At 40.9% G+C, this 12210-nt stretch overlaps 2 protein-coding genes across 5 annotated transcripts in view; one reads left to right on the forward strand and one right to left on the reverse strand.

The window, feature by feature from the left end:
• The window catches only part of LOC141908776 (solute carrier family 2, facilitated glucose transporter member 1-like), a 139562-nt gene that overhangs the window by 36696 nt on the left and 90656 nt on the right, over nucleotides 1–12210 (forward strand). The gene's annotated exons all lie outside the window — the stretch shown is intronic.
• Nucleotides 282–6476, reverse strand: LOC141908372 (uncharacterized). The gene is given in 3 exon segments (XM_074798405.1): nucleotides 282–1284; nucleotides 2302–6283; nucleotides 6398–6476. Coding segments are annotated over 3 exon segments (5064 nt in total).

Genomic DNA, 12210 nt, shown 5'->3' on the forward strand with positions numbered 1-12210 from the left:
GACAGATCGTGAATGAGTCTAAATTTTCCAGATTCTTTTTTGCTATTATACCCATTGGGCTACATACATAATTTTTATGAACAGGTGTGGTGAAAGGACCGGCAATACGGCCTAGGTCAAATTCATGCAGAATTTTTTCCTTTGCTATGGAAGGACAATCTAAAAAACTTTTGTGATTCTTTGGGATGTCCAAGGTATATGGTCTTTGAGTCGCCGATCCTAAACGAAACCCGTTAGTAAAACCATCTACCAGAAACCGTTGTTTGAAACCAATTAGCAAATTATCTAAGTTGTGTGGTTTTATTGGTGTCGGAATAATTTTGGGCAGTGCATGAGTCGGCTGCATGTTTTTCACCGCAATGGGGGCATTCATGCTTTCTTCTACAGAGCTTATACTGGCAGGTTCCAGTCTGGCAGAACTTCCAGCAGAAACCGACCGGAAAACGCTTTGTCTGTCGGTGGGGCTTCGCAAGAAAGGGCTTCTTTTGATCTATCGATCTTAAAGTACTACACCGTAGCCAGAGTTCATCGTGAACTTTTGACCACACCAGAGATGGAGAAACCGCTCTGAATCGGCGGAATTGCTCATCGTAGCTCTTTGCGGCGGGAAAACCAAAATCATTGGCAAATTGACGGATAGTGCTAGCATATTTCAACAGCTGACGGAAAACCTGAACATCGGAATGTCTATGCACGTAGACAGACATAAAGATATCGAATGTTTTGTTCCATTCGTAAATGGATGACAACTGATTGAGTCTAGGTTTACACAATGTTAAATCTCCTTTCTCAGAAAGGGTAGCACGAAGTGTGTCAACTTCGGCAGATTTAGTACCGATCAAAAGAGCCGACAAATCAATATATCTATCTGCCCAAATATCGGACTTTATTTTTTCCGACACTGCTAAGTCCAAAGGAAGCGAGGAAGTAAGTAACCCGCTGATAAGTTGCTCACCAGGAATGGGAGGATTCTCCGCAGGTGTCGAAAAGAAGTTCCGTGTGACGTCACCAGGATTGGAAGAATTCACTACAGGTGTCGGGAAGCAGTTCTGTGTGGCGTCGCGTGTTGGTAGCAGATGACTATCGATGAGTCTTTGAATGACGATATCCGCGACGGCATTCGCATCAGGTTGTTGGTTGGTTGTTTGGTTGTTGGTTGTTGGTTTGGTTAGTTGGTTGGTCCCTGGCGTTGACGGGGGTGGCAACCGCTTCAGTAAGCGCAGACGAACGAGGGCGTTTTTGTCTACTGGTGACTGCACGCTTAGCTCTCGTGGCTCTCGGCATCTAAAAATTTAGCAAATAGAAAAAAAAACCAGCAGAAAATTGAACAGTATCTTGGCCGGATGCGTATATCATGGAAATAGTATGAAAAACAACCGCAAGATTCCGATGAATTATTAAACAAAGGGTTTTTTGCAACATAACGTCCTTTGAGAGAAAAACACGTTACAAAGATGGAATATATATATTTATTTAAAGTATGTATCTATAGAATACATGCCACCCCCGAAAAGAATAGGGGTAGGTTGCGGCGAGGGCCAAAAAGCACATGTAAAGATAAATTACATGCCACCTCCGGTACGTTGAGGTAAAAACCCCAAAACACATGTATAGGTAAATTACATGCCACCTCCTGAAAACAGGGGGTACGTTGAGGTAAAAACCCCAAAACACATGTATAGGTAAAGTACATGCTACCCCCTGAGAACAGGGAGTACGTTGAAGTAAAAACTCCAAAACACATGTATAGGTAAAGTACATGCCACCCCCTGAGAACAGGGAGTACGTTGTAGTAAAAACTCCAAAACACATGTTGTTTCATCTCATCAATCGCAGGAATATAATATTAGAGAGAAATATCCAGTAGAACTTCAAAAACGGAGCCAACTATTAGAGTACGGTTTCAGAATATATTCTCCATAACTGTCTACACTAAAACACGGACCGCCAACGACGGAACATCCTCCCCTTCTGAACCCTTATGGGGTTCACAATTAACTAAACTAAACACACAATCTTAATTACCTAAATTAAGCTAATGTAAAGAATCTATTATTGGCATCTTAACTAAATTACTAATTAACTAGTGTATTAAATCGTTTCTCGCAAGATCTTCACGACCTTTCAAGGAGGGCGCTAGGCTCACCTCCACAATCTATCACTAAATAACTGAACGCGTTAACGTATATACATGTACAATGTTTCTCCACGAAAGAACGCACGAACTGTTTTTATAAATTTACGAACTGTTTATGAATTTAAACGCGGTATTACACTACTAGAGTTTATTATACGAATTACACATCGTCTCTGTCACAGTTCAACGGACACAGTTTATTCACCGCGCGAACATATTCCTTTCCCCGACATCGTACACGAGCTACACGAACGAGTTCATCCTCTCCGGGATAAACACCGACGACCTTCGCAAGTGGCCATCGTCCACGAGGATTTTCTTCGTCTTTCATCATGACGATATCGTTCACCTTCAAGTTCTGTCGCACTCGCACCCACTTGGGGAATGTGTTCAATGTAGTGAGATATTCCGACGACCACCGTCTCCAAACCTTCTTTACCAGACTTTGCACGTACCGCCATCTATTTCTAGGATTGAAGGCTACTTCATCTGTTATGCTTGGTGCCAAATTACCGCCGACTTGGCCGTGTATGAAGTGATTAGGCGTCAACACTTCTTCATCATCAGGGTCATCAGAAACGTATGTCAATATTCTTGAGTTTACCAGACCTTCAGTTTCGACGATTGCAGATAGTAATTCTTCATCAGTTAATTTTGCGTTGCCAAGTATCGATTTCATAGCTTTCTTGGCTTGTTTGATCATAGACTCAAAAACCCCACCATGATGTGGCGCAGCGGGTGGGTTGAACTTCCACTTGATGCCCTGAGAAGCACCCTTCATTTTGATCTCATCTTAATCGAGCATCTGCACCAACTGCCTAAGTTCTTTCTCGCCTGCTGTAAAATTCGTTCCGTTGTCACTGGTCATAACGCTAGGTTTTCCTCTCCTAGCTACCATTCTGGAATAGGCTAGAAGAAAACCAGCTGTGTCAAGGGAATATGCCATTTCCAGATGGACGGCCCTTGTCGCCATACATGTAAATAGACACAAGTATCTCTTTGCAGTGCATCGTCTAGTGATCTTCGTTGTAAACGGACCGCCATAATCCACCGCACAAGAAAAGAAACATCGTAGACTGACCAGCAGACGTGAACGTGGTAGCGGTGCTACTTTCTGATTTATGCCGAGTTCTTTTCTAGTATGACACAGTTTGCAGTTAATTTTGCAACGTTTTACTTCTTCCCGGCCATCTATCACCCAATATTTTTGCCGCAGGTCAGCCAAGACTGCATTTGTACCACGGAAATGACCACCGAATCTGTGTCTGTCTTTAACAAGCAGCCTTGTGATCTCATTTTTCTTAGGTAAGATTATTGGGAATCTCGTGTCATACGGCAAATCTGCTTTCTCCAAGCGCCCACCAACTCTCAAAATCCCTTCTGTATCCAGTATTGGTAATAACTGCCTAAGCTGACTTTTCTTAGGCAAATCTTTACCCTTTGTCAACAAAGTAATCTCTTCACCAAATGCCTCCATCTGACAACACTCGAACAAGTAATTCTCAGCTTTTTCAAGTTCTTCAACTTCCAATACCACTTTATTTGAATCTTTGGGTTCTACCGTTTTTTTGTTTTTCAATATCTTGTAGTATCGAAACACTAGAGCTACGACTGCTTTCAACTTCGTAAAACTAGTGAATCTTCTGACATCAACTACCAATTGTTGCGGCTTCTCAGCCGTAACAGTCTGAAAGACGGACAGCATCTTGCCAACTTCATTTTCAGCTTCCAGGCTCAGACCTTTACCGAGGGTTTTCTGTGGCCAAGAATTCTCCCCTTCATACAGGAACCTGGGACCACAAAACCATCTATGCTTCATGGTCATGTCTTCGACTTTCAGTCCCCGTGTCGCATCATCCGCTGGGTTCTGTTGACCGGGAACATAGTTCCATTGAACAGGCTTGGTAACTTCTTGGATTCTCGACACCCGATTTGCAACAAACGTCTTATACGTCCTGGATTGTCCATGAATCCACTGTATAACGTCCATACTGTCACTCCAAAATCGGTGCGATTCAACAGGTATATCTAATGCTTTTGCAACTACTTCAGCTAGCTTAACGCCTACTACAGCCGCCATCAGTTCCAATCGTGGCACACTAGTACACTTCAGCGGTGCTACTTTTGCTTTCGCACCAACCAGAGCAACCTGAACTTCATTATCTTTGAATTCATATCGAACATATGCACATGATCCATACGCCAATGTCGAAGCATCAGTGAACACATGTATTTCTGTAGTTTTTTCATCATCAGCTGGTCTCGAACGATAACATCTCGGAATCTGTACTGAATCAATTTTCTCCAACTCAGCCAACCAATTATTGAAACTCTGTTTAATATCATCTGGTAATGCTTGATCCCAAGTAATACCACGTAACCACGTCTCCTGGAGCATCATTTTTCCTCGTATAACAACTGGTGCCAAATACTGCAGTGGATCAAAGAGTGTGGCAATACAACTCAACAGACTACGCTTTGTCGGGACTCCACTGCTACCGCAACTAGCCGGAGTTGAGTACGTCAAGTAATCTCCCACTGCAAACCATCGTACACCCAAAGTCTTCATATTTGCATTGTCTTTGTCAACTATCTTCAAGCAATCCTCAATATCTCCAAGAGGTAAGCCATCTAAAACAGCCATAACATTACTACACCATCGTCTTACATCAAATCCTGCAGCAGATAATACAGATGATAACTCGCTTCTTAGAGTGGTCGCATCCACAATATTCTCCACTGATGTAATTAAATCGTCCATATAGGTTTGCTTGTGAATAACTTCAGAGACTCTTGGGTTTTCTTCACTGCAGTTTACATGATGTCTCAAAACAAACTGTGCCAGAAATGGCGAAGCCTTGTCCCCAAACATCAATCTAGTTGCTTCATAAGTTACAGCTGGCGAGTGTGTATCATCACGCCATAACAATCGATGGTACCTTCGATCATCTTCAAACATTTGGACCTGAGAAAACATCTCCTTAATATCCCCTACCAATGCCACCGGTTTTGTTCGGAACATAATCAATATTTCTACTATGTTATTCTGTAGATTAGGGCCATTCATCATAACATCATTCAAACTCATATTTCCAGTTTTGGCAGCAGAATCATGTACAATGCGAACTTTTGTTGTTGTCTTATCTTCACGAACGACTGGAAATTGTGGTAGAAACCAGCTACTATTTTTCTCTAAGTCAACATCTGACACTTTCTGCAAATAACCTTTCTCTACGTTCGCCATAAACACATCTCTGTATCGTCGAGCAAGCTCCTCGTCTTTGAAAAACCGTTTTTCCAGCATCATCAGGCGTTTACTAGCATCTTCAAAATTATTCGGTAAATACCTCTTCTCCTCTTTCCAGGGAATTTGGACTTCATATCTATCTCCGACTTTTTTAATGGAGGTTTCCGCAATCTCCAATGCAGCCTTCTCTTCAGATGTGTACTTTAGGTCATCCTGATCTTGGAATCCAATTAGATCCTGATCCCAGATCTTTCTCAAGCAATCATCAGTTCTTATATCGAAGGACCTAACTTCAGTTCTATACGCATGAGTTGTCGTAAAACTCTGGTTTTCACTAAATCCATTTGAAACTTTTCCAATCACTGTCCAGCCCAGTGGGGTTTTCCGGGCCACTGGACCCCCTACATCACCACGACGTTCTTCAATGGCCGCCATCAATTCCGGTTGATCTGCACCTATCAACATGTCTACTTCAGTAGACGGTAGTTTTGGAAATTCAATATCCTTCAAATGTCCCCAATCAGCCTGGTGTCGCCTCCAATCAATTGGTTTGATACCCTTACACATAGAGTCCATCACCCATGGTTGAAGCAGTACATCAACCTTCCCATCCAAACTTTTCAGTTTCACACTGACTTTTCGACTTTTCAATTCACTCACACCAGCCAGAGTATTCATTGTTATATGGCGTTCTGACTCCCGTTCCAACTCCATAGCAATTGCTACATCATCAGATATATAGCATGAGTCAGATCCGTCATCCAGGAAGGCGTTGATGATTATTTCTTGATCTCGAGCGCCAACCAATCTAACCGGCACTATTCTCAAAGCTACTCGCCCCGGAGGACATCTACCTCTTTGATGTGTTGCATGAGGGTTCACCTCCTGAGGGTTCAGCTCTTCATTTGCATTATGTTTAGATTCCTTAGGGTGATGAAGGTGTGTATGGTGTCACTTATTATCCTGACAACCTTCAATTCTGCATCCAGAGAATCTGGTTTCTCTACACTGACCACTTCTATGTCCTTTATTTAGACATTTAAAACACAGACCATACATTTTTGCACGTTCCCATCGATCACCTACAGCCATTTTCGTCCAGTTATCACATTCCGTCAACTTGTGGTTCTTTCCGCATATGTAACAACCTTGTTTTCTCATAAGACCAGTACTGAAAGACCGTCTTTTTTCTCTGGGAATTCTAGTACTAGACCCTTTTGTTTCTTCAGCTTCAAGTAAATATGCTACCTCTTCTGCCAGCCAATTCGAAAATTCCTGGAGGTCATCCGATTTTCCAGAACTCTTAACATGACGATGAAAGTCCACCAACATTTTTTTCTGGTACTTTCTTTTGAACTTGAATATATAAGGCACTGTCAGTTTCGAACTCTCCTCCACTCCCTTTCAAGGATAATTTGGTGACCATGTCACATAGTCTATCTGAAAATATTTCCAATGCCTTATTATTCCCTTCTGTAATTGAGCTTGTTTCCATTAATCTATCTAAGTGCTGTCTAATGAGACGTTTTTCACCACCGAATTTCAGCTCCAATTTCTTCAAGGCTGCTTCATATTCTGTTTTTGTGTAACCAAGGTTACCAATGATTTTCAATGCTTTCCCCTTTAAACAGTTTTTTAACATCATCATCTTCGTTTTTGAGGGTAGCTTTGTGTTCCCTACAAAAACATCAAATTGGTTTCGCCAGTCATGGTAGTATTCCTTATGACCATCGAATGTAGATAATTCTGGTTTTTTCAAACCCTGAAAAACATTACGTTGTGGTTTATCATCTTCTGATTCCGTTGAAGTATCGGAATGACGTTTCTCGTTGCTTTCTTCATCTGAGGTCGATTCTACTTGTCGATGTGGTCTTCTTGTCTTGTCCTGGCTCTTGTCAATACCTGCCGGCCTTTTTTCTCGCTGTTCTATAATCTGTTTAAGGTTGAATATAAAGAGGGACAATTCTTCTAAATATTCATCAGATTCTAACACAAATTTGTTGTACTCCACTTTATCGATCTCCAGAATAATTTCAGATGTCTCAGTATCTAATTCTGAGATTGCTTTAAATGCATCAGCTAATTCCCCTAATGCCCATCTGCATTTTTGTAATTCCTTCTCATCTAATTTCTTCTGATCTAACAATTTTTCATCAATTTTGGACTTCACTCTTGTGATTTTTGCTTTGAGTGGTGTCCTTTTTCGTTTTCTAAGTTCAAAATCTCTTCTCTGTTCAGCATTCATGGTCAATTACGAAATTTTGTATCTTTCTGGTCGGTATATTCCAATCTCGATCGTCTTCTTTCGGTAATTAGCAATCCATCAAATTTTCATCAGCACCCTGCTTTATTTTTCTCGAAACTGACTTTTTAAGATTAATACTACAAGCACACAATTTTTCGACAGTATTAATTCGTATTCAAGTCAATTCTGCATCAATAGTTAGATTTTTATCAATTCTTCGTTTCATCAGAAATTAACACGACGTCGACTCACGTGTTTTCGCTTAAACATCAAATTTTGGTCATCTGTAGTCATCCAATCATCAAATCTTTACATCATCCGCCTCCGAGGGACCATATGTTTCATCTCATCAATCGCAGGAATATAATATTAGAGAGAAATATCCAGTAGAACTTCAAAAACGGAGCCAACTATTAGAGTACGGTTTCAGAATATATTCTCCATAACTGTCTACACTAAAACACGGACCGCCAACGACGGAACACATGTATAGGTAAAGTACATGCCACCCCCTGAGAACAGGGAGTACGTTGAAGTAAAAACTCCAAAACACATGTATCTAAAAATTGCATGAATGCATGTCAAATATGTAAAAGGAATATGTAAAATTCATAATCAAATTGAAACACATATAACTTATTCATGACAAATAGACGATGTATCTTGCTTCAAACCAAGCTATTAGAAGTATTTCTTTGTGGCGTGGCCAATAGCTGCCTTCACACTAAAAGCATATTTTTTCATACCTTTTGCATTTAAATGTACACCATCTCTCAGAAGAAATGGCCGGATATCAGCCCAAAAACCTCTGTGTTGCCAAAAAGTTATATTTAAGGATTCACACACTAAACGTTTCACGGTTTCGTTGAATACTATTAGCTTGGTATTGAAATTTGTCGGAGGGGACAGACGCCTGAGCGACTGACCAATTAATAAGTGTGTCACGCTGTACGTGCTGCACAGAAAATTGCTCAATGCAACCAAAGAAAAGGCCAAGCTTTTTGGGTCTGAACGGGCTAAATCGTTTCCGCCTAAGTGGAGGAATACTACGTCAAATTTTGAACCAAAACTCGGCAGGCACCGTTGGATAGATTTTACACCCGGTAAAACTGTAGCGCCTCCAAAACCTAAAAAATGCAATTTTACCACGTCTGGGTCTAGGCCTAGATTGGAAAAGCGCTCCTGCTCGAAAGTCCTGAGACGATGCACAAAGGAGTGACCCATAATAAGCACGTCAATCGGCATAATCGACTTCAAATTTAAGCACTAACCTTGAATGATTGAAATATAAGTGAACGAAATGAATTCAGTAAAACGTAGTCAGTGAAAATATTGAATTGAAGTCAGTGAAAATAACGAAGTATCCTACTCGTGTTTCTCCGAGGGAATGCTTAGCCACGTTGTCAGGAGGGGCGGAGGCAAGGAGTAACTGACAACTGATAAGTAATACGTGACTCCGCGTGATCTCACAAAACATTTTATTCTCTACAAAAATAAAAATCATTTATTGTGGGATTCGAATCTAATAGAAACGGAAACATTGAAGTCATCAAAACACAGATTCATTATGCGTACTGACATGACCAAATTTTGAAAGTTCTGACATGTAGTGACGCCTGCGCACTCAACCGATTTTTGGACTTAAAAAATTTCTCCAACACTCACTAATGCGCATGCGTTAAAAACGGAGACATTGGAAACATTACGGTTTTTGCTGTCGTCAGATGATAGCTTGATGACGTGCTACACTTTGACCTTTGACACACATGCGCAATGGCGTCTGAATTTCTTCCTGGAACAGAATCCAAGAAAATAAAAGATTATAAAACTTACATGTTACGGCTTGGCAGTTACATCACAGACCCAGCGTTGCAAATTACTAATCCACATATAAATCCAATCATTCTGATAATCCAGTTGGTCTCGTGCTGCCAGTATTTTCCGCACATTTCGGCTTAAAACCGATAGTTTAGCAGACCCCATGTGCAGAAAAAATGGCTCATGGCCGGCTAATTTATGCACCAATTCAATTCAAAATTTATTGCATCCGTATAACGACAAAATTACATAGGACAGACACGGCAATCAAATATTAATACAAAGAGACACTGACAAATGATAACATAACATAAAAGGAGTGAGAAAAGTTTGAGCTATTTACAAAGAACACCACTCTCCGCCGGTCACTTTTTAAACTTGAAAATACAATCTACAATGCATATAATTTAATGTCTATTTCAACCCGACCCGAGAGCACTCCGGGCGGTACAGCCCGCCCACCCCCGGCAGCACACACCCGATAAAGGTCCCAATGGGACCAGAAAGGACAAGCAGCCGACCCCAAACATCACCACCCAATCCATCCGAAACTGCACCGAGGATATCCAAAAAGTCCTCACCGAAAGGGGTCCATGAAAGAAAAGAGACTCCACGACTTGAAAGTTCAACAATATGTCTCTATGCCCACCAACTGAAGTTTGGTATGTAGGCATGGAAACACAATGTTAAACCCCCAAATCACGGAGTCACCCCTCTTCACTTAACCAACCCCTTATCCCCCCCAGCGAAGACTCCCCGGACACCCCTCAATACAGCCCCAAAAGGACCAAAAAATGATGATCTAGGTCCACCGCCTGTCCCTCCTAGTCCCACCAACACCCCCACCAGGCATGTACTACCAAAAATGAGCGAGCTAGGCCACCCGAAACGCTCCCAAGTCAGGCTGAAACAGACATTATACAGGTCAAACTGTTATTTCAAACGACGATGCCTACTTCAACCCAGACTCAGGAGGATATCGAGTGGCAGCCAAACTGATCGGGCAAGGCCACACGATATACACCCAAGTCACAGTGAAGCAGACATCAGAAAAGTTCTTTCCTCCACCATGGAGGCAATAAAGTTGCAAACCAGCTTACCCACTTCAGTGTCATTTTTTTATGACATGATGAATTTAAATTGGTCATCATATGATAAACTCTGTAATATAGTGAAGTCAGAGATTTGGGAAAAAAAGGAATGCCTTTTTTGCCCAAGTTTCGAGCAATCTAGGAGGAAATGCGGCTCATCCTCAATCGAACCATTTTTGCAGAGGAGGCATAGTCTATTTTCTATCGGGATTTTTGGTCTTTTATGACGATCCGTTTCAATTCGTAACTTGTGATTACTGACTCTTAATTTTGAAAATTCTTTTCTACGACTATAACGATTTGTAACCACGTAGTTCTCCAAACAAAAATTTGATTTGAATAGTTTAAATTTGCGCAGTTTAGGGTTTGAGACAGAGTCATTTACAAAATCATACCATTGTGATGAGTACAAGTGCATTGCTCGTTTGCTTAGAGATAAGGCCACTTTATTGGCAGATGCGGTTTTCCCAAGTGTTTTCTAGGTGGAAATGGTACAAAAGAGATCGAACACAATTCCCCCAGTTGTCATCTGTGTTGGTTTGTAGACAGTCTATGTATGGCTTGCGAATAAGGCTAGCGCTGTCAGAATCGCAAATTCTTAACCAATATTTCATAATTAGAGGGGCAATTTTTAACACAATGGGAAAATGACCAATGTCTCCTCTGGCTGCTGGATTTGATGTTTGTTTACCAACCCCCAAAAGATATTTAACAAAGTTTAGATTGACATTTTCAGCTGGGGTTACTTCGCATAGAGCGTAAAAGTTGATTGGGTTTCTTTTGTTGAAATGAAAAGCTCCCCATACTTCACAACAGTAAACTAGGATTGGTTGGATTAGATGCTCGAACAGTTTCAAGGCCGATTGAACATTGTCACGAATATTCATGGTTTTTAGTTTAAAAAGAGCTTTTCTAGCATGATCTACAAGTCTTTCACAGGCATTTTTAAATTACCAGAGACGTAAAATAGGATACCAAGATAACAGTATTCCTTGACAACTTCGATTGGCACACCATTGTAGTAATATTTTTCTGAATTAAAAAGCTTCCCTCCTCTGTTAAAGACAATTACTTTCATTTTTTCAAGATTAACGGTAAGACCCCATTTAGCACAATATGAAGGAAGCTTGTTAAGTGCAGAATTGAGACCAGCATTAGTTCTAGATAAAATGACTAGATCGTCTGCATACATTAGACAGCTCAGATTTGTATCGTGTAGCCTAACTGGGTCACATTCTTTAAAAATCGAGGGCAAGTCCTGGGTAAAAAGATTAAATAGAAGAGGACTCAGGACACAGCCCTGCTTTACGCCAACGTTGGAATTAATGAGTGCACTTAAGCCGTTATTACACTTAACCATGTATGAAACTTTAGAATACATGTTATCTAAAAACGCGTAAAAAATTACCTCCAATACCTAACTTAAGCAGTTTAAAGATCAGTGCCTTCCGGTTAATGGTGTCAAAAGCTGACTTGAAATCAACAAAACAACAATACAGACGACCATTAGCCAACTTTCTGGTGAACTTTTCGATAAGGCATCTAAGAGTGAGCACATGGTCAGCAGTACGGGTGTTTTTTTTATACCCTATTTGACACTTGGGTATAGGATTGTTGGCCTGCGCAAAAGCATAAAGCATTTCATGCATTACACTACAGAACAATTTACAAA

The sequence above is a fragment of the Tubulanus polymorphus genome, chromosome 7 (genome assembly GCF_964204645.1).
Source record: "Tubulanus polymorphus chromosome 7, tnTubPoly1.2, whole genome shotgun sequence".
Lineage (NCBI taxonomy): Eukaryota > Metazoa > Nemertea > Palaeonemertea > Tubulaniformes > Tubulanidae > Tubulanus > Tubulanus polymorphus.